This window comes from Eurypyga helias, unplaced genomic scaffold (genome assembly GCF_000690775.1).
Source record: "Eurypyga helias isolate BGI_N326 unplaced genomic scaffold, ASM69077v1 scaffold43715, whole genome shotgun sequence".
Taxonomy (NCBI): domain Eukaryota; kingdom Metazoa; phylum Chordata; class Aves; order Eurypygiformes; family Eurypygidae; genus Eurypyga; species Eurypyga helias.
In genome coordinates this window covers 1-23,854 of record NW_010250296.1, presented here as the reverse complement: position 1 = coordinate 23,854, position 23,854 = coordinate 1, and the positions used below count along the sequence as shown (strand labels likewise).

Genomic DNA, 23,854 nt, shown 5'->3' with positions numbered 1-23,854 from the left:
CTTGCTTTCACTAATATCTTCATGTTAATCTCTAATTTTAGCTCTTATCTCCACTGTGAGTGGGCCACAGAACAACAGCTATTAAAGGATAAAAGAATCCAGCAGAAAATAAAACGATTCAAACTAAGGCAAGCACAAAGAGCTCACTTCTTTGCAGATGTGAGTATGAAATGTACAACTAAATAAGCTTTCACCTTGTAAAATTGTGATTAATACTTTGCTTGTAAATAAAACAGCTGAATGTTGAAATAAGTTAGCCATCGTTTGGGGTTTTGGTTGCAGCAGGGGGCTGTTTGTGTAATGTAATTGAAGAGCAAGTCTTCTGGAGTCACTGAACTAACCTGACTTGTGTGGTTTAAAACTGGGATTCTTTGGGTAACTACTTTACAGTGGTAAGGAAGAGTATGTCTATTTTCTGTACCATATGACTTTCCCAAGACAGCATTTCATCCCTAAATTCTCTACATTTTCTATTCTAATGTCAGATCCCTCTGTAGAGGAGGACCTGACACCCAGAGGAGGGGGGGAATTAAAGGTGTGTGCAAAAACCTCAGTCGTTTCCAACTGCCAAATTAATTTTGTGTACAATGAGACTTAATCGTAATATATACCAGGTTTTTTTTCCTCTCTACTGATTTTATTAATCTTGCATTGCAGATGGAAGAAGAACCTTTTAATCCTGACTATGTTGAAGTAGACCGGGTATTAGAAGTATCGCTTTGTGAAGATAAGGACACTGGTGAGGTAAGTATATCTTAAAGCAAGCCAAGATGATAATGCCTCCAAGTAGGCCGATCCCATGTACTTCCCTGTCTTGCTGATAGTGACAAGGGGTTGCTGCTGAAAGAAGCACGAGGGCAGGGCAGTGATTGTGAGGTGTTTGGATAGCCACTGGTGTACCTTTCCTTCTGTATTTATCAAAACTATTTTTTAACTTAAGGTATTTTCTTCTGGAAAGCTATTACAGAACAAAAAGATGAGATGAGAACAAAGCCTGGCAAGGGTGTTAAATAAGGCTGTTGGAATAGCTGTGATACTTACCCTGTTCTAGGTAGCAGAATGAGCAGACTCTTACCCAATGATTTCCGCATTAATCTTCATAAAGCAAGTTTGAGGGTTAAAATTACTTTTCGTTGTATGCATCAGAGTTGTCATTATTACAGTTTTAGAAAAAATGTGTCATCATAAGACTTTCCCCAACTTCCTGAAAGGTTACTTCTTTTATCTAAATAAAGCTAAGCAAAATAATCTGCCTTGATTCCATCTTTTGAGGTGTTTTCTAAATTTTTATGTGTCGCTCAGCAGATCTGTGAAGCTTTCTGTTTTGTTGAAGTCCTCAGCTTTAGGAACTTTCTGAAGGTCTTTGTTTTAGCCTTAGGCAGCCTGATTTGGAGAGTGGAGGAAGTGTTTTGGGTAGCCCCTCTGTAGCTATACTGGTTACCCCCACCCCGTTTCCACAAACATCACCAATGTAGTAATTTATCTTTCCTAAGGCTTACTTGTGGGTCAGAGGGATTGACAAGTACTCCAGGGGTCTGCAAGTGGCAGAGTAGCCAATGGGCAGGAAGGTAGATCACAAGAAACTATACACAGATCATCTTTAAGAAAAGTATTAGAAATGTCGCTTTGTTTCCAGCTCTTGTGTAAGTTATCTACTCAGATAGTAAGGCATATTAACAGACTGTATACTGAATTAAAAGCTGATAACATCCAGATTTTCTCCTGCAGCCTGTTATTTACTATTTAGTAAAATGGTGTTCGTTGCCATATGAAGACAGTACGTGGGAGCTGAAAGAAGATGTAGATCAAGCAAAAATAGAAGAATTTGAACAATTGCAAGCTTCCAGGCCTGACTCAAGGAGATTGGTAAAATTACATCTAATTTACTTGTCTGTCTTGGCAAATTGGATTTGATTTTCCCAACTTTAAACTTCTGTGTTAAAACATAAGTCTTATTGACAGGCTGTGTAAAGGATCTGTGAGCCTTGTTACCTAAGAATATTATTTTTTTCAGGTAGATGTAGATTAAAAAATTCATCTAATTTGTTACTTGGTTAAAAAAAAAGATCTTGGTTTAGGAGAAAATACCAAATTCTGTAACTTTCTGAGCATTTAACTGAGTGATGTGCAACACCTTTCAACTGGCCATCACAGAACGTAACCACCACTAGCATGAGGAGAAAACAGAATAAAGTATAAACATGCTTTTCTAGAGAACAGAGTTAAGTCTTGTGCTTCAGCACTGAAGGGAACCGGCCAACAGGTTCCCTAATTGCTTCCTGCTTTTACTTTTCTTCTTGTCATGAAGGACAAGCTGAAAGGAGGAAAAGTATATGTAATAAGGAAACATTTTTTATCTTTAAATTATCCATCTTCTGTCTCTCAGAGCAGGAGAAAACAAAATGGTTCTATTTGAAGTCCTGTGTGTCAGTGCCAGAGTAAGAAGTGTCCTGCGTGGTGTAGTACAACATTCGTTTTAACTTACTTATTTTACATAATTGAATACGCACAGTGTTCTAATTTGTAGGCTTTGGATTTTTTTTTAATGGTTTTAGCATCTACAGATAATGACACTAGTCACGATTAGTGTCTTCATATTATATTTAGTTCATGTTTCTAGCATTTATTTAAAATCCTGCCCTTTTGGCATGTGGGAAGAAGGGCTTTTATAGCTCTCTGTTACCATATTCGGCTTTGAGAGAAGATGATGATTAAGGCACAACTGTGCGACTGACACTCCTCTTACCATCAGCAACAAGTATTTTTTTGGTCAGGCTCCAGCAAGTACAAGAAGTTATTTGCTGACAGCAGCCATTGAGCAGGAGCGTGGCTGCTCCTGCTGCGGGGGAGTGGGCAGATGCTTGTGGGTGAGGAAGCCCCACTGCTGGGGAGGGACGGCTGCTGCGCCACTCAGGCCTGGTGTCAGGTGATGCTGACGTTGGCAGTGCAGAGAAAAAATTCCCATCTGAAGCTTGGAGCTGCCAGATAAGGCCGCGTGAGTCTAGAGTGAGCGCAGGGTTTTGTAAATACTGAGAGCTGTAGGGGAAGCAGGGTTGATCAGGTTGATCAGGGAACAGCTGATCAGAAAAGCTCTGATTAAAAGTATTTTGCTTGAATGTGTGAGTGTGTTGGGATACAGTAGCTATCCAAAGAGTGTGTTTTCTGGTGGAATCCTCCCTAGTATTAGGCAAAAACCTTGTGTTTTCTCTACTAAGTTGCATGCTAAGCCAACAGTCAGCCTGTGGAGTCTGCAGGTGTGGGAACTAGCGTGTGTGTGTGTGTATTTTCTAGGTAGCCTGTCAGCTTTCGTTTAGCTTGCTAGGGACGTTAAGACTGTACACCTTGATACTGTTACAGTCTGTTCTGTCATGCCCTTTGTATCATCAGCTGACGTATGCTGATACTGTCTTTCATCTGATCCCTTAGTGAAATCGATTCGGGGAACTAAACCACTTACAAGTCTAGTTTCTTGTATTCCTGTTGTTGGCTTCCTGAACTGGCTAACTGTGGGATCGAGTGATCAGCAGTGACCGGGGCAAGTGCCAAAAGGCAAGGGCAGGGGTCACAGTAACTCAGTGCAGATTGCCCAGCTCACTTCAAGAGGGGCTGGCATTAGCATCCAGCGTTACTTACACTTTGGGAATTTTGGTAGTACCAAATACTTGGTTGGCTCTGGTTGTAGGGCATCTGTTCTTAGAGCTTCTGAAGTGAAGCTTCCCATATAAGTGAATGACTGTTTCAAATTACCAGTTCCAAGCTATTTGTATGCTTATTTTTAGAAATCAGTTGCTTGATATGATGATTTAGTCTCAAAATAATTTTAAAAGTATTAATCTGTATAAGCAAACACTAATTTCAGGTTTCTGCAGACTAGTAATTAGTAAGTAATGTTAACAATGACACCTTCCCAGTTTTAAGGTTGAACAGTTGCATTCTAAATCTGAATTGTTACACTCAGGAAATAATGGGTGAAGATGTTTTTGAAAAATCAGGTGTGTACCAGCTTGCACATGTATTAATCTTTCCCTTACAGGACAGACCACCTCCAAACTCTTGGAAGAAGATAGAACAGTCCAGGGAATACAAAAATGGCAATCAGCTCAGGGAATATCAACTGGAAGGACTTAACTGGCTCCTGTTCAACTGGTACAATAGGTATATGCATGGAATGTTTTCTAATGTAGCTTTTAAACTGTATGGAGTGACTCACTGTTACTGGGGATGAATACTGTTTTAACTAAATTTACCTTAACTTCTCTACTTATAGCTGAAAGGGTAGAACTGGAAAAAATTCTCTTCCTTTGGGTGTGCAAGTATGTTTTTATCAACAAGAATAACAAGAAACAAATCTTCAAAGAATAAAACTAACCTAACTGAAAATAAATATTCAGTAGCTGTGAGAAAATGAAAAGTAACTTCCACCAGAGTACAAGCTCAGAATTTTTGGAACAACCGGGAAACACTTGCATCCTTTTTAGAATTAGTGTATACTTCAGCTAATGTTACCTCTCTTTAAAAATAAGGCTAGTAAATAACTGTTTTCTGTATTGTAAGCTAATTGTTCATTAATGCTGTGATGTATTAACAGGAATATAATAACTTTCAAGATTCTTCCCAGAACAGTGTATTTTCTCTGTATCTCAGTTGGATTTCTACTCATGAATCTTCCTGCTTGCTTTATTTCCAAACTCTCAGTTGCCTGTCCTTTATAGATGATATCAGTGAGCTTGCCATTTTACCGTCTGCAGAAGAAAATTTTCTGTTCTCTCAGTCAAGCACTACTTGGCTGTGTGAGCATCTGTCAAACAGGGTGAGGGCTGGAGCGTGTGGCTGAGGGTGAATACCTCGTGGTCCTTCATGTTGGAATTGGGTTATATGCATCTGTCTCAGCTTTGGAAAGGAGGGGAATTTGTCAGTGATGCTATAATGCACTCCTTTTATGTGACTGTAGCTGGGGTACTTTCTCACTGTGGCTCTTTGGGAATCTTTATTAGTTTCTAGGAGTTTAGTCAAGGTGAATGTACCAGTAGGAAATCTGATTAATTGGAATTCCTTTAATTAGGGCAGAGGTGGTCACAACAGAATACTCTGGGAATATTTGTCTTGGAAAATATCACGGAACATTGCATCTCAGGTTTTGCCAGTGCTAAACATGACCGAAAGCTTGTGGTCTTGTGTACCATGTTCATTCTTTCACCATAACCTGGAAACTTTTGCAAGGATCTTCTACAGTGCCTCAATTTTGACTATGGTTTCAAACTGGTATTTTGAGCTTTGTTTTTATAAATTGTCCATTTGAATAACAGCTTTAGCATCGGTGCTTTCTTTGATGCTAATAACAAATATATTTTATTTTTAGGCGAAATTGCATTTTAGCGGATGAAATGGGTCTTGGCAAAACCATTCAGTCCATTACATTCCTCTATGAAATCCTTCTGGCCGGTATAAGAGGGCCTTTCCTGATCATCGCTCCCCTTTCCACTATAACAAACTGGGAAAGAGAATTTCGCACGTGGACTGACCTCAATGTTGTAGTGTATCACGGAAGTATGATCAGCAGGCAGATGATTCAGCAGTATGAAATGTACTTCAGGGACTCCCAGGTATTATGTCCCTTGGGTGCAATAACTTACTGAAAACCTGTTTCAGGTCGTAGTAATGAAAGTATACTTTACGTTATCTGTACTTATGTCTTAGTGAGAGTTATTCTATGTCCCATGACGTGTTATTAAGCTTTTTAGATATCAGATTTTTAACACAGGCTTACTGCGTAAATTTTGTGAAAGGGTTGCCGCAGGATGTATGTAGTTTCAGCATGCTGAGCAGTCTTACAGTTGAATAGCAGTGATGCTGGTACTCATGGAGATTGAAGTGTACGCAGATGGTTGCAGTTGGGTCTTGAATTTAAAGAGCAATGAAAACAAAAATACAGCCGATTAAGCTTTCTGTTACCTTCAGGTAGCTGTCGGTTTCCTTTTTCTCGTGTAAGCTAGCTTTGTGTACAGTTTGCTCTTCTCTCTGAAATACTTAATATTAAATAACATGAAAAAAACACCAACTTGAAATCTGACCATTTTAATTTGGTTTTCCTTTTCTATATGTTCTGCATAAATTTTTTTAAACTATCGTTGTATATGTACAAAATTGAAAAGGCTGAATTTTTTTTTTTAAGTAGTGCTAAATATTCAAATGACATCTTGTTTCTCTTGTGAGTTCTTGTATACTGTCTTACTGAAGGTGTTACGTATTCTCATTGTCCCACCAAGGGAGTAGAGTAAGCTAGATAAAAAGTGTTCATGTAGTTCTTGGGTGATACTTGTATTAATTACTCTGAGTGCTAAATGGGTTACTGTCACCTATTTTGATTGATTGACTGTAGGGCTTTTCCTGTCAGTTGTCTTTCAGATTTTCCCAGGGTTAAAAATGGTGTTATCTACATGGACCATTGGAAACAGTTTTATTAGATAGCTGTATCTGTAATTTAAGTGGTTAAAATTTTACTGTTGGTTAGACAATATTGGATTTGTGGCTACGGATAATTACTCCTTGGTATTAATTACAGACATGTAATAAATGTGTATGGGATGATAAAACAATTGATAATGTGAAATACGATGTCTGGCTCTTGATAAAATTTCAGCAACAAAATCTTTAAATTGATTAGATTCGAGATAATGTTACAAATTTTGTGTTGATGACTCTCTAGGGACGCATCGTTCGAGGTACCTACAGATTCCAAGCCATTATCACAACTTTTGAAATGATTCTTGGTGGGTGTCCAGAGTTAAACGCGATTGAATGGCGGTGCGTTATTATTGATGAAGCTCACAGACTGAAGAACAAAAATTGCAAGCTCTTGGAGGGTCTAAAATTAATGAACCTTGTGAGTAATGATATTTCACTTTCTGGGTTTGATTCTAGTTAAGGACAGTGCAATAATAAATCAGAAGTTTGTTTTACCAACCAAAAAAGCCCTCTCAAGCAGTCTTTCTCATTAGGGATCTATTCCTGATACTCTCCTCAAATGGCTTTATTTTTATAGCTGATGCTGGTATGTTTTGGATTAAACAAAATATGTCAAGTTGTAACTGCAAGCAGAATCTATTTCTGATGATACTGTTCTATAGCTTGTTTTGATTGATGATGATTTCATTGAAAATTGGCTAATAATAAAAAAATGGGGTTTGTGCAAGTTTTTGTGCAGTAATTAATGTTTAAAAACCCAGAAACTATTGCGAACAAGTTATTTAACATAAAAGCAAGCAAGTAGTAGAATTTAAAAGAGAATTTACTGTCTAGTCCCATACTTAAGGTTTTATGGTGCATTATTACAAGATGCACCATCACTAGTTTGGCATTGCTTTTTTAACAATTCTTTGACACACTTGTTGGTACATGTTCTCAGGAGTTGTCTTATTTGCTTTCTGATACTGGTTAGTATGTATTTTTCACACTGTGGAGGGAGGGGATCATATAGGTGTGAATATTACAGGCAGAAGTTGGTGTTCAGTCATTTCTTCATTACAGATGTAGGAAGATAGAATTTAAGGAGAAGCTAGTAGAAAATACTTAAGCGTTGCTCTCCCATAATCTGTTGATCTGTATTACTTGTGCATTTAGTGACAGGCGGAACTGGTAATTTCAGGTTATGCTGCTCAGACTTCGCACCAGCTTTTGCAAGTGTGTGCATATAAGGTCACGTGAGCTCTGGTTCTTTCCGTAGGAGCACAAAGTGCTGTTAACGGGTACCCCACTGCAGAACACAGTAGAAGAATTATTTAGCCTCCTTCATTTTCTTGAGCCATTGCGTTTTTATGCTGAATCTACGTTCATGCAAGAATTCGGAGACCTTAAAACAGAGGAACAGGTATTCCATGTTGAATGAGTTCATTTTGAGCTTCAGTGTGTAAGAGTGACTTCTTTGAAGGAAAAATGTTTGTTTTGGAGAGTAACTGTTACTGCTCCCCACCCTCCCCTCACTCCCCCAGAGCACTATGAGTTCTTTTGCCTTGCAATTTCTCTAAACTGTACAGGCAGTAGAAATCAGCAAAGTATGGTATTATGTGTTAAAGAACTATTTATACTTTTTCGGGTCAGTTTTGTAAATTTGGCAAGCAGATAATGAGAGTAATAAATGTAAGTTTTCTGCCTTTAAGGCAGAGTCTTTGCAGACAGGTGCTGAAAAGGTTATTTTTTTGGTTTGTTTTGGAGTGCATTCAGTTTTTTTTATAGTAATTTGGGGTTAAAAATAAGGCTACATCCTGTCTAGGGAAAAAAATTCATTATACGGAGTTGAAAAAGGTTTAGTTAAACTACACTCTTACTTTTTCATGTGTCAACAAACCATTGTGTTTCATTTAGGTTCAGAAACTACAAGCTATCCTGAAACCCATGATGCTCAGACGATTAAAGGAAGATGTAGAAAAAAAGCTGGCTCCTAAGGAAGAAACTATAATTGAAGTAGAACTGACTAATATCCAGAAGAAATATTATCGAGCAATTTTGGAGAAAAACTTTGCTTTCCTGTCCAAAGGAGCAGGGCAAGCAAATGTTCCCAATCTGGTTAACACTATGATGGAACTCAGGAAGTGTTGTAATCACCCTTATCTCATCAAAGGTAAAGACATCATGAAGACTGCTTTTTTTTTAACTACTTTTGTACTTTTTATTTAAAATATGTCAGAATTTTTGTTGTATTTCTTCAGTGTTTTCATCAGACTTTCCAAGGACTGGATATGATGGAAGCATTGTTTGATAAATGCAAGGCTAGGCTGCGAGACAGTTGTGTGTTTGGGACCTAAAATGCAAACTTGTTTTGTAGGATTTTAGAGAACACTGAGAAGTGATTATGTTGTGGAAATGTTACATCTGTTCACAAGCAGCATGAAGAACTTCTAGAGCTAACATAAAATTAATGCTTCTTGCAAGTGATATGACCTGTGTCAGACTTCATTGCTTTTCTTACTTAGTTATAACTAACTTGGATGCTTTTCCTGCTTGCAAGAAAACACACTTTAAGATGTTAAAGTTTTCTGCTGTGATTTCAGTCACACTTGAAGTTGTGTGTTAGTTTTTGCAATTTGGGGGTGGGGGAGGAAGAGGGATGTGTTCACCTCATTCTCGATGCGTTTTCTGTGGTTGTCTGCTTAAAAACTTGAGACTTGTTTTCAGAGAACACAGAAATAGGTATTCTTGCTAGACTTCAGATCCGTTCAGAACTTTGTTCTGTCTCCAGCAGTGGCTAATGGGGCATATTTAGAGTACAAGCACTGATTTTGGTAACTTAGTCTTGTGTGTATAAGGAGACTTTGGTGTAGATACGCTTATAGATACAGAAATACATTATTTGCTAGGTGCTGAAGAGAAAATCCTTGGAGAGTTTAAAGAAACATATAGCCCAAGTGCTCCTGACTTCCATCTGCAAGCAATGATCCAGTCTGCTGGTAAATTGGTTCTTATTGATAAACTTCTTCCAAAAATGAAAGCAGGAGGCCACAAGGTCCTTATCTTCTCTCAAATGGTACGCTGCCTTGATATTTTGGAGGATTACCTTATACACAAAAGGTAAGGTGCTGCGTGTTTGGTCTCCTGCAGTATGATCTCAGTGGGCATATCTTTGAACATTAGTGCAGGATTAATGATTTCAGTGTACAGAAGATAGTAATTCATTACTTCGGGGATTATTAGGTAATCACTGTGTAACTTGTTGTGTTCTGTGATGGCTTATTTACTCACCAATAAATGAAAAACTTGACAGAAGAACTAAAAAGGATGTTGAGTAAACCATGTGCCTTCCATTTGTTTCTTTTCCTATTAAACATTCTTGTATGTATGTACTGTTTATACATTGCCTGTCAGAAACCAAGTAAGTTGGAGCTCAACGTTGCTCATCCACACCCTAGGAAGCATAGAATGTGTTCTTTATTAACTTTGTGTTGAGCTTGGACCAGACAGGGGTAATGCAGCTCCTTACTCCCACCAGAATATAAGTAAAAAATGGTAAACAGTTGGAGTTTTATTTATATTTTTACATTAATAAAAGATATGTTTCTTACCTTTCCTAAATTATTACTGCTTTGAATTTTGCAGCAGAACTGAACTGTGAGCCATAAAGCAGCTCCTTAGATCAGCTTTTGCTGTCACGTGTAATAGCACCCTTTGATTGTACTGTTGACTCCTCAGAGGCTAAAGAGCTTGCTTAAGCACATGCCTGAATACTGTGCATAAAGCCTTAGCACGTAAAATCTAACCTGAAACTTGGTTGCAATCAGTAGTTGCTCTGTCAACCTGAAAAACTGACAAGGCATAGTTCTGACAGTTTTTAATAGTCCATTTGTTGGAATGCACATACTGCTTTGAAGTGTTTATTACTACATAGTAATGTAGAGTTGACACGTAGAAATTAAAAATTAGTACAAATGTCAAGCCTTCCCGCAGTGGATATTGGAATGTATATTGAAGATCATTAGTAGATTTTATTAATACCTATTTTTGTGATAATTTTATGTAACTTCTGTGCTTCTATATTTTTTGTTTCATCAAGTTTTTTATTTCAACTGAGAGCTCAACCATTTGTGTTTTATAGACTAATTTTAACTTCACAGTAGTACTTGGAATCCATCATGAAAAATACTTCAGCGGTTTACATCATTACAGAAAGACTAGTGCATCATGTCTACAAGTGGAATCTTCTGATATCCATAGAAGCTGAAACTTGCTCTGTGCTACTGTTACTTTAGGGTGTACGCATGCTTAGACTTCATACTTCACAGAATTCATGACTGTTGGAGATGGCTGCCTGCCAAAATGCCTGTGGTCCTGTGGATTATCTGCTGTGCCATTTTATAGCTGATAAGCAAAAAAAAAAAATGGTTTTGAGGCTTTTTGACTAGTTAGTTAGACATTTAGCATCTTATAATAGCATCTGAAAAACTTGCAAGTGGCAGCATGGGACTTAGTTGCACTACAACAGACCATAAGCTAAGTGCCATGGTAATACGTGTTTCCTGGTATGTATAATCATGTGCTTGCTTTAGTGGGCAAAATGCAGCAGAACTTGTCTTAAAACGCTCAGAGTTTGGACTTGATGTGTATTAGCACTACAGAGACAGGAGTCCTGTCTGATTTCTGGCTATGTTATCCACTGATAATCAAAGTTGGTTTTTATCACTTTCATTCACTATAAAGAATAAATATGCAAGCATCTGTTTTAGTTTCTCTTGAAATTATGAAAAGTTTTGTAATGATTTGTGTGTCTGTGGCAATTTCCAGATACTTATACGAGCGAATAGATGGGCGAGTCCGAGGGAATCTCAGACAAGCTGCGATTGATCGGTTAAGCAAACCAGATTCCGACCGCTTTGTCTTCCTTCTGTGCACCAGAGCTGGTGGTTTGGGCATTAATTTGACTGCAGCAGATACGTGCATAATTTTTGATTCTGACTGGAATCCTCAGAATGATCTGCAGGTAAGTTCCTTTGAGCATAATAGTGAGGCTTGGAAAGTCAAACTTGGTTGATAGAGATTTGGTCACGTTGAATGTTGTCTCTGTTCTGAACATGCATCGTTTTTAAATGTTCGGGGTGTTTGGAGGCATCTGTTTCATATTTTTTGTTGAGTACTTTCTGCTTGGATAGGAGATATCGTTTGGATTGGGCTGGGTTCTAACTTTTCAAATGAATCACTCTTTTAAAGCACAACACAAGTAAACTAAGTCAGTGAGTTGGTAAAAGCCTCGAAGACTTTGACACTCTGAAACCAGGGGTTAGATGTTGCATATACTGACACAGTCAGTGGAAGTAGAGCTGTTCAGCTAAAGCATAACTTTAGTGTTACTGCGAGAGATTGACCATTCCGTAGCCTTCAGCACCGATCGTTCATCTGCATGTTACTTACTAAATAATGATTTTGGGAAACAGTTCACCATGTGGAAAATACCTGATACCTTCCACTTACTTAAATGTGAATTTACTTCCTTTTGAGTTCACGCTCGTGACGTTCAGTTTGCGCTACAGCGAAACAATTTCTTAAGACTCATGTCTTATTCCTAGATAAGTCTAAATTTTTTACTGCTGTTCTTCCTTCCTTCAAAAGGCTCAAGCCCGGTGTCACAGGATTGGTCAGAACAAAGCAGTGAAGGTCTACAGACTGATAACACGCAACTCCTACGAGAGGGAGATGTTTGACAGAGCGAGTCTGAAGCTGGGTCTGGATAAAGCTGTTTTACAGAGTATGAGTGGAAGAGAAAACAGTGTCGGTGGTGTATGTAGATTCATTTCTTGAGATAACTTTCTTTTGATTCTGTAATCTTGTTGCAACTATTGTACATTACATAAGCTACCACTTCTGCCATTTGCGTTATGTTTTCTGATGTGGACTAACATATAGTTGACATAATTTTGAAATGTAGTCAGTTACTCTGAATCTTGACTATTATTGCCCCTTAAGGTCCAAGGTAGATAATGTCAAAGTTAAAACAAGGAGAAAAGTTTCTCTTTATTTCCTTATATCTTTTCATATTAATATAATGTTACTACATGTAAATCTCACATTAAAATATTAACAGGTCATGTCTTTAAATGTATGTTCATCTTGATGTTGAGAATAACCAAAACTAAAAAGACGCATACTTCTAAAAGTGTGTACTGAAACAACATAACAAATTATTTCAGCTGTCAAATAGACTTTTCTCTTAGATTTTAATAATCTAGAGTTTATGAATTAGAAGGCACAGTTAGGTTGCAAAAACACTGGAAAAGAAAGAGAAATAGAAGAGACTTTGGGGGTGTGTTTTCTTGACTGTCTAAACCCCATTTTATTTGCTCAGATCCAACAACTGTCCAAAAAAGAAATAGAAGACCTGCTTCGAAGGGGTGCATATGGTGCCATTATGGATGAAGAAGACGAAGGCTCTAAATTCTGTGAGGAAGACATTGACCAAATTTTGCAGCGTCGTACTAAAACTATCACGATTGAATCGGAAGGAAGGGGCTCCACGTTTGCCAAGGTGCAGAAGCAGCAAGTTGTTGTTGACAGCATAGAGCTATAAATAGAATTGAATGTTGTAATCTTACACTTCGAGTTTTCTTTACTTACTGTATGCGTATATTAGGTACATTTTTGGGTTCTTACCTCTGTGTGTTAATATAAGCATAAACATGCACGTAGCCAAATCAGATTTGCGTGTACAGATTGAGGAATGCCAGATGCAAAGATGAGTAATAAGTGTGTGCTGCTATTGAAAAGGCTGGGATTTGTGTGAGATGTAATGGACTGCATTAACCAAGAATATGAGAACAGGTTTTATTTTAGATGCATTTGTGTTCAGATATATTAAGAATGAGGGACAATGTATTTAAGACAATAATAAGATTAAAAATTGTGAAGCTTATTCTAAAAATGCCTACACATAGGATCTAGTTTAAACCTTGAACTTTTTCAGTAAAAGTTTGAAAATCAAAAGAAGAAAACCCCTAAAATAGCAGAGGGTGGAGAGTGCATATATGTACGTGGGGCTGGGGCTCAGAATGCAAGGTCTCTATATATTAAAATAAATTGGACTGACACTTCCTAATTTTTGGTGCATAAGAAAAAAAAGATAATAGCATAGCATCCAAAAACCTATGTTGGAGAATTGTAAATTTGGACCCCGTAGTCTCCAAAGCATGTACAAGTATGGATCTGAACAAATACAATTTCAGGTAAATGAAAAAATACATAATATTTTTAAAAAATCAAGCAGTATAACTGAGCTTGGAACATGGGCACTTGAAGAATGCAGTTGTGACAGTTGAAAAAATAAAAAAAAGGCAAAGCAAAAGGAAAACTTAAAGAATATACATGTATTTATTATTTATAAATACACATTTATTTAGGTTTTTTGTCTTGCTGATTGTGGCTTAAATAAGAAATAGACTTCTAAAGAAGAGATATGAAACCAATTAGGGAGCATCATCATCACTGTCTTTTTATCAGAAGAGGTAGAAATTTTTATATGTATTTACTCTTTTCCCAAAAGCAGTGTATTGGGAAAACCTTCTGAAATTAAGCTTATTCCATGCTCTCAAGCTTTGATTGTTGGTAGTTTAAATATTCCTTTGAAATTTCCCTCAAGCGAGTACTTCTGCATGAGATGTAATCCCCAAATGCTGATAAGCCTTTTCAAAAGATTCTGTTTTCTTCCATTGAAATAATTTAGATTGAGGCTTAGAAGCAGAAGAATCTTGCTGCTTAATGTTCTTCTCTCCTGATGGTGCATAAAAGTTCATTAGATTTTTCTGAAATATTATGGGTCTGATTTAAAAAATTTAAGGGGGAGGAGAGCTTTTGAGTTGCTTTGCATTGTCAGTAACTTTTGAAGTCTTAACAGTTGTTGGGGATTTTTTTGATGAGATAAGGTTTACGCGGTCTTCACAGCACTGAGGCATTCAGACTCTACACTTTTTTATGTATGATGTTGGTAAGATTTGGTGTTATTTATTACAGGCTAGTTTTGTTGCATCTGGAAACAGGACTGATATTTCACTAGACGATCCCAACTTCTGGCAGAAATGGGCCAAAAAAGCAGAAATTGATATAGAAGCTATCAGTGGTAGAGTAAGTACTTCTGTTTTATTTAATGCATGTTTTTTCAATTATGTGCTTGCTGTTGAATTCTGAAGCAGATGTAGGATTTTTGTTGAAATACTAATCAAAAAAATCACCAGATCAGACTTTTTGTGCTGGTTAGTTTGTGCACAGGTAATCAGCCTGCTGACAGCTTTAGTATTTCCTAGCTCCCTGCTGTCCCAGCAGAGTTTGGGGCTCTTTCATTTTTGTCAAAGACTTGGAAATGGTACAGGTGTGTAACTGTTCAGATTTCCCTGTTTGTCTGTAAATCCTGGGCTGGAATCTGCAAAATAGCTGACGAAGTATTATAAAATTGATATAATACTGGAAATTGTCCCATACTTGAAGACATTGCCGTGCTGTGAGTTCTAAACAGGTTTCAGTGCCCCTTTTTGCTCAGAGACTGCAGTGTACTCTGCAACACGTTCAGCTTGGGTGAGAGAGTGTTGGTTGTAACTACTGTTCTGACATCATGGGATGAAACTCTTGGTTGCCTTAAGTACCACAGAATATGTTACTTTCTTAACGGGTGTTTATTGTGATATTGTTACACAATACTTGTTAATGACATTAGGTGGAAATCATTATTTTTGAACTGAAGCCGTCTACTTAAGATCCTTATCAACTTGTTTCTCTGATAAGGCTTGTTTTGAAATTTTGCAGAACAGCCTGGTTATTGATACCCCAAGAATACGGAAGCAAACGCGGCCCTTTAGTGCTACAAAAGATGAGCTGGCTGAGTTGTCTGAAGTGGAGAGTGAGGGTGATGATAAACCAAAACTCCGCAGGCCTTGCGACCGTTCCAATGGATACGGAAGAACAGAGTGCTTTCGGGTGGAAAAAAACTTGCTGGTCTATGGGTATTGTATACATCCTTCTTCATCTTTAGGAAGTTTTGTAATTAAATACTATTTTTCCATGTATGAAATTGTATTTTCAGATTGCCTTTTAGCTATATTGTCCATAACCTGGTGTGTATATATATAGAATTTACTTAGAGTATGAACTTGTGAATTTATCATGCACCCTGTATACATCTTCCTGACAATTTTCAGTTGAAGAAACATTAAAAACCAGAGGTGAAAACCTTTCTTTAAAAGAGATTGACTTTTAACATGGCACTACATTATTCTGTAAAAATCATAACAATAACTGCTGCAGGCAGGCTCAAAACTGTAAATAACAAAATCAGAGCGTGGTAGGTGACTTTGTGTTCATAATGGGAGAGCATCTTGCATTTCCATGAGGTGCAGATAGGAACTGACAATGTCACCAGTTATGTTAAGCATACTTAAGTCAGCCACGTTAATTTGGAAGTAAAATCGTGGGTCTTCTCTCACTTAGCTTAGGGGATAAATGGCTGTGTTTGGTCGTCGGTGTGAGTTCCCATCACTTTTGTGTCTTAGAAGCCTGAAGCAGTCATCCGTGGTTTTGTGAACAGGCACGTTTTGTTTAAAAATCTATTTTAAATGGGTGGTGTTCTGTTGCAAATGTTGCTTTTGTATATCCACTCAGTAACTCAAGCTGAAGGAAAATAGCGGGAAGCCAGTAATGTAGAGAAATTCCCTTGCGTAGCAGTCATCTGCAGACTGCCCAAGTGGTGTACATCTCTGTGCTGATTTGTGTTTCGCTTTGGACTAGGTGGGGTCGATGGAGAGAAATTCTGTCACATGGTCGCTTCAAGAGACAGCTGAATGAACAGGATGTGGAGATAATTTGCCGAGCTCTGTTAGCCTACTGCCTTGTTCACTACAGAGGGGATGAGAAAATAAAAAGCTTTATATGGGATCTCATTACCCCAACAGAGGATGGGCAAACACGGGAGTTACAGAATCACCTTGGTAAGGACATACATGTTTCTGCAGTTAAATAGCTTCCTGTAGGTATGGTTATGGTACTGGAATTTATTTATCCCAGGTGTGCAATACAGTTGATGGGAAGAGTGTCCATTTCTGCTTTGCGTTGTATTTGATGGCTTATCCAAATGGATGGTGTGCTCTAAGCTTTCTTTCCATTTCGGTTCCTAAGAACCTATTCTGTTGTATAGTAGGTGACGACACACTCTTCTCTCTCTCCTGCTTTGTCCTTAGCTGGAGAAATGTACTCCAGAGATGCTATAAGAGGCAAAAAAGGGAGAAAAATCTCTCATGTGGCTGTGATGCCAGTATTTTTTTCTGCACTGCAGGTCACAATACTGGTATAGGATTTAGGACCTTTAGTAGCATGGGAATCTATGCCTCCCTATTGCTGTTAACGTATTATATTTTAAATTATATAGGCTTATCAGCCCCTGTGCCTAGAGGAAGAAAAGGAAAAAAAGTGAAGACCCAGGCTAGCACTTTTGATATACACAAAGCAGAATGGCTTCGGAAATACAATCCAGAACACCTGTTGCAAGATGAAGGATACAAAAAGCACATAAAACACCATTGCAACAAGTAAGCAGTACCTGAAGTGTTAATATCTTTTAGTGTTTACATAAAGATTATTTTTTTTTCTTCTAATTCCTCACTGTCTTGGATAACTTGAAAATACTTGTGGTGCTGTGACAAGTTTTAATGGTGTTAGCCTGATTACAACAAACAGGTTGCAGTGTATTAGGAGGAGAGATGAGTATTTCGCATTTAAAATAAATCTCTTGGTATTTTAAAAGAACAATGTTTCTATAGAGAAGGAGAGAGAGATCTTCCTAGTATGTTTGGGGAGCCTTGTAGCAGGGAAAGGGCTAAAGAGTTTGGAAGTGCTTAGCAGACATTGAAAGCACTGAAGTTGTAGCACTTCAATCTTACATGCCTGGATGTTCTAGGCTTCTGCAAATCTATGCTACTAGCTTGTTGAAAGCTCATAGCCATGAATGAGCTTGTGTTAGATAAATCATTTTTCTGTAGCAAAACTTGTTGTAGTCTGCTTGAGGACTTCATACAGCTGTAGTCAAGAATTGAGGTAACGCCTGGAGAAGCCATTGGGGCGGTCATGCACTGCATTCTGAGTGAGAAGGAGTAAAAAGATGATGTGAAAGATCGTCATTGTCAGCCCGCTGAGTTATTTCTGAGTGAGTCGTCTGAGTAGCAAAAGGGAAGCAGCAGTTTATTCTTAGCAGTGTTTTATGAAGCAAGTAAGGAGTGTCCTGCTGGTCCTGGTCTTTGTCTAGGATATGAAAAAATGTTTGCAATGAAACTATTTATAACAGTGATGACAAAAAGCATTAGGCGACCAGAATTGGAGGTTATCTCCTCATGTAACTAAAGGAAGTATGTTTTAGGAAAATGGCTTAAAAGATTTGTTACATTACAGAAGACAAAACAAAACAAAAACTTCCACAATTATTGAAAGCTTTGAGTGCTAATATTTGTATTTCTTTTTTTCATTTTTTAGGGTCTTGCTTCGAGTAAGAATGCTGTATTACTTAAAACAAGAAGTCATTGGTAATGAATTCCAAAAGGTGTTTGATGGAACTGATGCCAGGTGAACTATAGAGAGGTTTTTTGCTTGTTTATTTTAAATGTGAACTATGAAATGAAAATCCAGAAATCTTCCTAGACCTAAGTAAGAAATGCTAAAACCAAGTACTTGTATCCTTAGGCTGTGAGAAAGATGTGTTTGTTTACTCTGTTTACTACACACTTAGTATGGACTTGACATGAGGAAGTCCTGATTCCTGTGCATGAGTCTAGCTATATAAGGTCAAATTATTTAAGTCAAACTGAAAAAGTGAGTGAAAGATAGACTTCTATACTTCACATTCTAATTGGTGGGTTTTTTCTGACTCTTTATGCACGCATTTGGTTATATGCTGCATATTCCATAATTTATTTACTTTTTTAAATTTGGAAATTCTTGAACTTCCACAAGAGCTTATGGTGGATAGAAAGTTCTCATTTCATGCAGAAAGCTGTTATAAAAACATTGTGGAAGAACAAGTCCATCTCGTGCTATTAAACACAAGAGCAGATAATCCTTGATTTGCAAAGTTTTGCAGGCACAAACTGCTAGGAGTTGGCAGTATAGTGAGAGAGGAACAATACTGTATGCTGGTTCTGCTTTCATATTCCTTCCCTGTTCCTGGCCTCGTCGAATACAAAATACCAAACTGTCTGGGTGTTTTGTATTGCTGGTTTTAGGGACTTACTGAATGCACAGGTGAAAAATTGTATGCCTCCATTTCTTTAGGTTGTCAAAATTATTCTTAATGATAAATGAATGTTGTATTTTGTGGCTTATGTGAGTCAGTAGCCTAGCCATGCATTTTTTTACTGTTACTTGCTATTAAATAACAAAGTGCATTAAAAAAATTAAACATTTCAATCCTATGACTCTTTACAACCTTCAGAGTAATCTTTGAATTAGTTTGCTGGACGCAGATTTTTGTATATGTGTGCTTGAAGAGAGAAGTTTAAAAATCCCACATAAAGTACAATGTACAAAGAGAAAAAGATTTCTTTCTTCCTCTGAATATTATTGATGTTTGTTTGCGGTTTGTGCTTCTCCTTAGTGAAATTGATGTTTGGGTCCCTGAGTTCCTGCTGAGTGGTGGGATGCAGATGCAGATAAATCCCTACTAATTGGAGTTTTTAAACATGGTGAGTACTGTGGATGACTACGTATGTACATCCCCACCTCTCCATATAAGCACCCTTCACATTTGTTTTTGTATCTTACTGTGATACTTGAATTTGTGACACTTTTATTTTTTCATAGGTTATGAAAAATACAACACTATCAGAGCAGACCCTGCGCTGTGCTTCTTGGAGAGAGTTGGCAAGCCAGATGATAAAGCAGTTGCTGCTGAACAGAGAGCAAATGATTATATTGATGGGTATGTGCACATAAAAGTGGTCATTAATGTTTTGGGGGCCTTACAGTAAACGAGACTTAATTTGTGTGTTGTACTTAGTTCTCTTCTTAAGTGGTTTTATCCTAGGTGGTAGTGGTTGTTGTGAAGAATGCTGCTTTGATTTCACTCACAGAGTGGAAAAGAGTTAGGAACAGTGTAACAGAAGCACTGAAGTTTGGGATTTCACAGTTAAAGGAAAAACGGAGCAACTTGTTAACAAGGACCTTGTGTTGCTCTATCAGAAATATTACTTAGACATTTAGTACAGAAGCCTTCAGAGGTGGGATACTACAGACCATTTAACTTGAATTAAGGTCAGTTGGTGTGTTAGTCTTAAGTAGCTAACCAGTGATGCCAGTAGATTGCTTTGAGCATCATGCAGACCGGCACTTTTGCATTCCTTCATCAGTGAGGTTAGCAGCTGTGCTCACAAGGAACGTCTTTGAATGAGGTAGTGAATTGGCAGGGACAGGATTTAAGCCAAAGCTGCCATTAAATGTTTTTCCTTGTTTCAACTACAAACAGATCTAACTAAATTTGAGTTTTGCTTAATAGAAAAGAATGTAAGGACTTTAAAATAGTACTAAAGTGGGTTCTTTTGTGTTGAAATTTTAACAGGGATGTAGAAGATCCAGAATATAAACCAGCACCAGCAATGTTTAAAGATGACATAGAGGTACAGTAGGCACCTATCAACAGCTCCTTTTAACACACTTAGAACGTAATACTTGTGCTTTTACATTGAGGAAATGATTACATTTTTCTGTATTCCTCAAAGTTGATAGCACTTACTTCTGTGTGCTTCTGCAGATGTGTGGGCAGAGGGAGGGGAGGATGGGAAGGAATTGTTGTATAATTCTGTTAGATGCCTTGTTAACTGTTTGTCCAGAATATGTTACTCTTGTTCCTTCCTTGTCACACCCTGCAGATGATTTATGAATACAGGCTTAACAAAATCTCTCAAGAGATTTTAAAAGTTGCTTCACTTTTGTTTCTGTACAGGATGATGTTTCGTCCCCAGGTGATCTAGTAATAGCAGATGGAGGTAAATACATAAAACTTGAAATCTGAGCCAATTAATAGGTTTTGAATTATTTAATTCTCCTGACTCTTAGCTAAAATGGATTTAGATTGTCTAGTGTAGAACTGTAGGCACCAGCAGTGATTCTTGTTTACTGTGACTTTATTTTAATACAGATGGGCAAATGATGGAAGGAGACAAAATCTATTGGCCCACTCAGTCTGCCTTAACAACACGTCTTCGCCGCCTAATAACAGCTTATCAACGGACAAGTAAAAATAGGCAGGCCCAGCAGATCCAGCCGGCATTCCCGATACAAACTAGTATGATGCAGCCTCCGTACGAAGAAGCTGCTCTGAATCCAAAGATGGCTGCTAAGATTGAAAGACAGCAAAGGTATGTGTGGCATGCAAATACACATTTTTAATACATCCTTATGTAACAAATATTGGAGAAGTAATAATTGCTAGCTGCATGAAATAGTGAAGAAAATGACAGAATTTCCATTTTTTTCCTTGCTGATCAAGATGGACGAGAAGAGAAGAAGCTGACTTCTACAGAGTTGTGTCCACATTTGGAGTGGTGTTTGATCCTGAAAGGGGACGGTTCGACTGGACCAAATTTAGAGCAATGGCTAGATTGCATAAGAAAACTGATGAGAGCTTAGAGAAGTACTTGTATGCGTTTATGTCGATGTGCCGCAGAGTCTGTCGTCTCCCCTCAAAGGAAGGTGGGTGTATATACTTCTAATTTTAGTTTTATCTTTACTTTCTGTTGCCAATGTTTGAAAAGGTTGTGGTTTTTTTCCCCCTATGTGTTCCAAAATAAAGATGGGGGAGAAGGAAATAAGGAAACATGTTACATGTAAAATTGAAAGGTTATAATGGGGAGACATTAACTGATTAAAGCCATCTATTTCTTGTATTGATTTACAGCAGGTTGGTTTTTTCCAGATTCTCATCTTTGTTTTGTTTTAATACAGAACTTGTGGACCCAAACATTTTTATCCAACCAATTACAGAGGAGCGTGCTTCTCGGACTTTGTATCGCATTGAACTCCTAAGGAAAGTGCGGGAACAGGCTCTTAGGCACCCACAGTTGTTCGAACGACTAAAATTGTGCCAGCCAAACCCAGACTTACCTGTCTGGTGGGAGTGTGGAACTCATGACAGGGATTTACTTATTGGAGCCGCTAAACATGGCGTAAGCAGGACAGATTATCATATTCTTCGTGATCCTGAACTCTCATTTATGTCTGCCCAGAGGAACTATAATCAGAATAAAGTGGCACTTTCAAGGACTTCTACTCCACTCTTGCATCAGTACCAGATGGCATTATCTGCTTCTCCTCTTACACCTCAGTCAAGATTGTCAGATGCTAAAGTGAATGCTTTTGAGGATGCAAAAGCTAAAAATGAAAATCTGAAAGAGGACCCTCCGTCTTCTGAAGAGGAATCTATGTCTACAGAGGAGACACAGACAATGATGAAATCTGAACCTTTGAGTCCAAAAAATGGCACACCGATACAAAATACAGACCACAAACCTAGTGTGAAGACTGAAACAGACAGGCGCATGGTGGCAGCAAGGACAGAGCCTTTAACTCCAAATCCAGCTTCCAAAAAACAGAGAGTCAGCAAAAGGGGATCAGACTCTAGTTCTGACTCGGACTCTGACTCAGATCGATCATCCTGTTCTTCCAGGTCATCATCTTCATCCTCTTCATCTTCCTCATCTTGTTCACACTCTCGGTCAGGCTCTAGCTCTTCATCGTCTTCATCTTGTTCTTCAGCATCTTCATCCTCCTCCTCATCATCCTCATCGTCGTCGTCGTCATCATCATCGTCTGAAGAGAGTGATAGTGATGAAGAGGAGGCACAAAAACGTGGTATGTGTGTAGTCTTATTTCTGCAGTATAACTCTTAAACTGAACAAGTTTATTCTTAATGGAAGAATGTCTAAAAAAGGATATTAAAACCCACAGAAGTAAACTTAAATAAACGTATTTGCTTGATTCTTCAAGTGAGTTGAAAGAATTTCGGGGATACAGCATTTTCTTTGCTTCATATCAGTGCCTTGGATGAGGTACTTAGGATTTGTTGAGTGATTCCCTAAGCAAGCTTACTGTGCACGCGGTTCACGTGTGGGAGGAGAGTTGAATGGCTAGTGTTTTCTGGAAATAGACTGTGTATGTGTATTCCCTACTACTGTTTCTTTTTCTTTCTAAATACAGAGATTGTTTTGCTTTCCCTGTTTGTTTTTTCCACTCTTGCTCACCTGTCTTTGCAGCTTCCTCATTGTGTTTTCATGAAAGCCCCAGGCTTCCTTCTGCCTGAGATAAGAGTAATGTAAGCTGCTTTTCCTTGTAAACTGGAGGTGACCAAGCAGTGTACTTCCACTTAAAAATGTACCTGCTTAGAAAAGACTGGGGCAATCACAGAGCATGGGATCAAATAACACAGACACGCTTTTGAAGGTGTCAAAGAAGCAAAAACCTCTAATCAGAGACGTGATTTAAAATTTGCAATAAGCCAACCAATCATTATTTAATACATTCCTTATTTGGTACTATCAAGTGTCCTCTACTCTTGCCCCATGGGAACTCAGCATGTGAAAAGCTTTCCCTGCTGTGTGATGACAAATGGTAATAGAAGAAGGAAGAGGGTGAAGTTAGGCATAAGTAAATCAGCTATATTTTTTTTTCCCCAGTACTGCAGGGGAAAAAGGCGTTGTGTTTATCAGATGGGTCCTCTTGTCTCTGGAAGTGACAAATGGAAACCATAGGGTTAATTTACTGGGAAGATTATTACTGGGCAAGTAAAATGGCGCTTGAACAAAATGATTAAGGTGCTGCTGCCTGTAGCAGTGGAAGGACATTTTCAGAGGAAACAGTTGTATGCAAACACTAAAACAGTGAGAGACAAGGAGTGTTTAAGGACAGATACTTATATCTGAATAGTGGATGCTATAGCGTGCCACAAGTCCATGCATGAGGCTTGCCTTCTGCCAGCTCAGTCTGCTTAAGCAGGTAATTGTGCCATCCTCAGGTTACAAAATCTTGTCAATCAGCCAGCCTTTCTTTTTGTGGCTATTTTACTGTAAGTTGGTGTTGAGGAGATTGGTAAATGCTGGAAAATTGTTACCTTCATCTGCATTCTAATTTTCAGCCCATTTTGTATGCTGTCTGTAGGTCAGGGACCTTCAGCATACTTTTCACATTTAAAACATCTTTTCAAGGGAGAGCTAAATTGTATCAGATGACTCAATACATAGATGTTGCTAAGGTCAAATTTGAGTTCTGTAGAATTGTCCCTCAATTCTCTACTGGTTGTGATGATGTAGTATTTACCTTTTCAGGCAGCACCCCTTTTTTGGTTGGTTGGTTTGTTTGG

General features: G+C 38.1%; 1 protein-coding gene across 1 annotated transcript in view; it reads left to right on the top strand.

The window, feature by feature from the left end:
• LOC104509630 (chromodomain-helicase-DNA-binding protein 9-like) overlaps positions 1–22,350 on the top strand; it is a gene marked incomplete at both ends in the record, with an annotated part of 38,396 nt that extends 16,046 nt beyond the window's left edge. Inside the window, 25 exon segments of the mRNA XM_010151641.1 lie at positions 42–159; positions 658–744; positions 1,729–1,866; positions 4,034–4,155; positions 5,360–5,603; positions 6,707–6,883; positions 7,724–7,867; positions 8,362–8,617; positions 9,354–9,564; positions 11,272–11,467; positions 12,094–12,261; positions 12,827–13,006; positions 14,485–14,595; positions 15,271–15,467; positions 16,249–16,448; positions 16,886–17,045; positions 17,983–18,072; positions 19,100–19,122; positions 19,125–19,187; positions 19,306–19,423; positions 20,060–20,117; positions 20,444–20,486; positions 20,639–20,858; positions 20,990–21,192; positions 21,445–22,350. Of these exon segments, the coding sequence (XP_010149943.1) occupies positions 42–159; positions 658–744; positions 1,729–1,866; positions 4,034–4,155; positions 5,360–5,603; positions 6,707–6,883; positions 7,724–7,867; positions 8,362–8,617; positions 9,354–9,564; positions 11,272–11,467; positions 12,094–12,261; positions 12,827–13,006; positions 14,485–14,595; positions 15,271–15,467; positions 16,249–16,448; positions 16,886–17,045; positions 17,983–18,072; positions 19,100–19,122; positions 19,125–19,187; positions 19,306–19,423; positions 20,060–20,117; positions 20,444–20,486; positions 20,639–20,858; positions 20,990–21,192; positions 21,445–22,350 (4,433 nt within the window).
• Between the last annotated feature and the right edge of the window lie 1,504 nt (positions 22,351–23,854).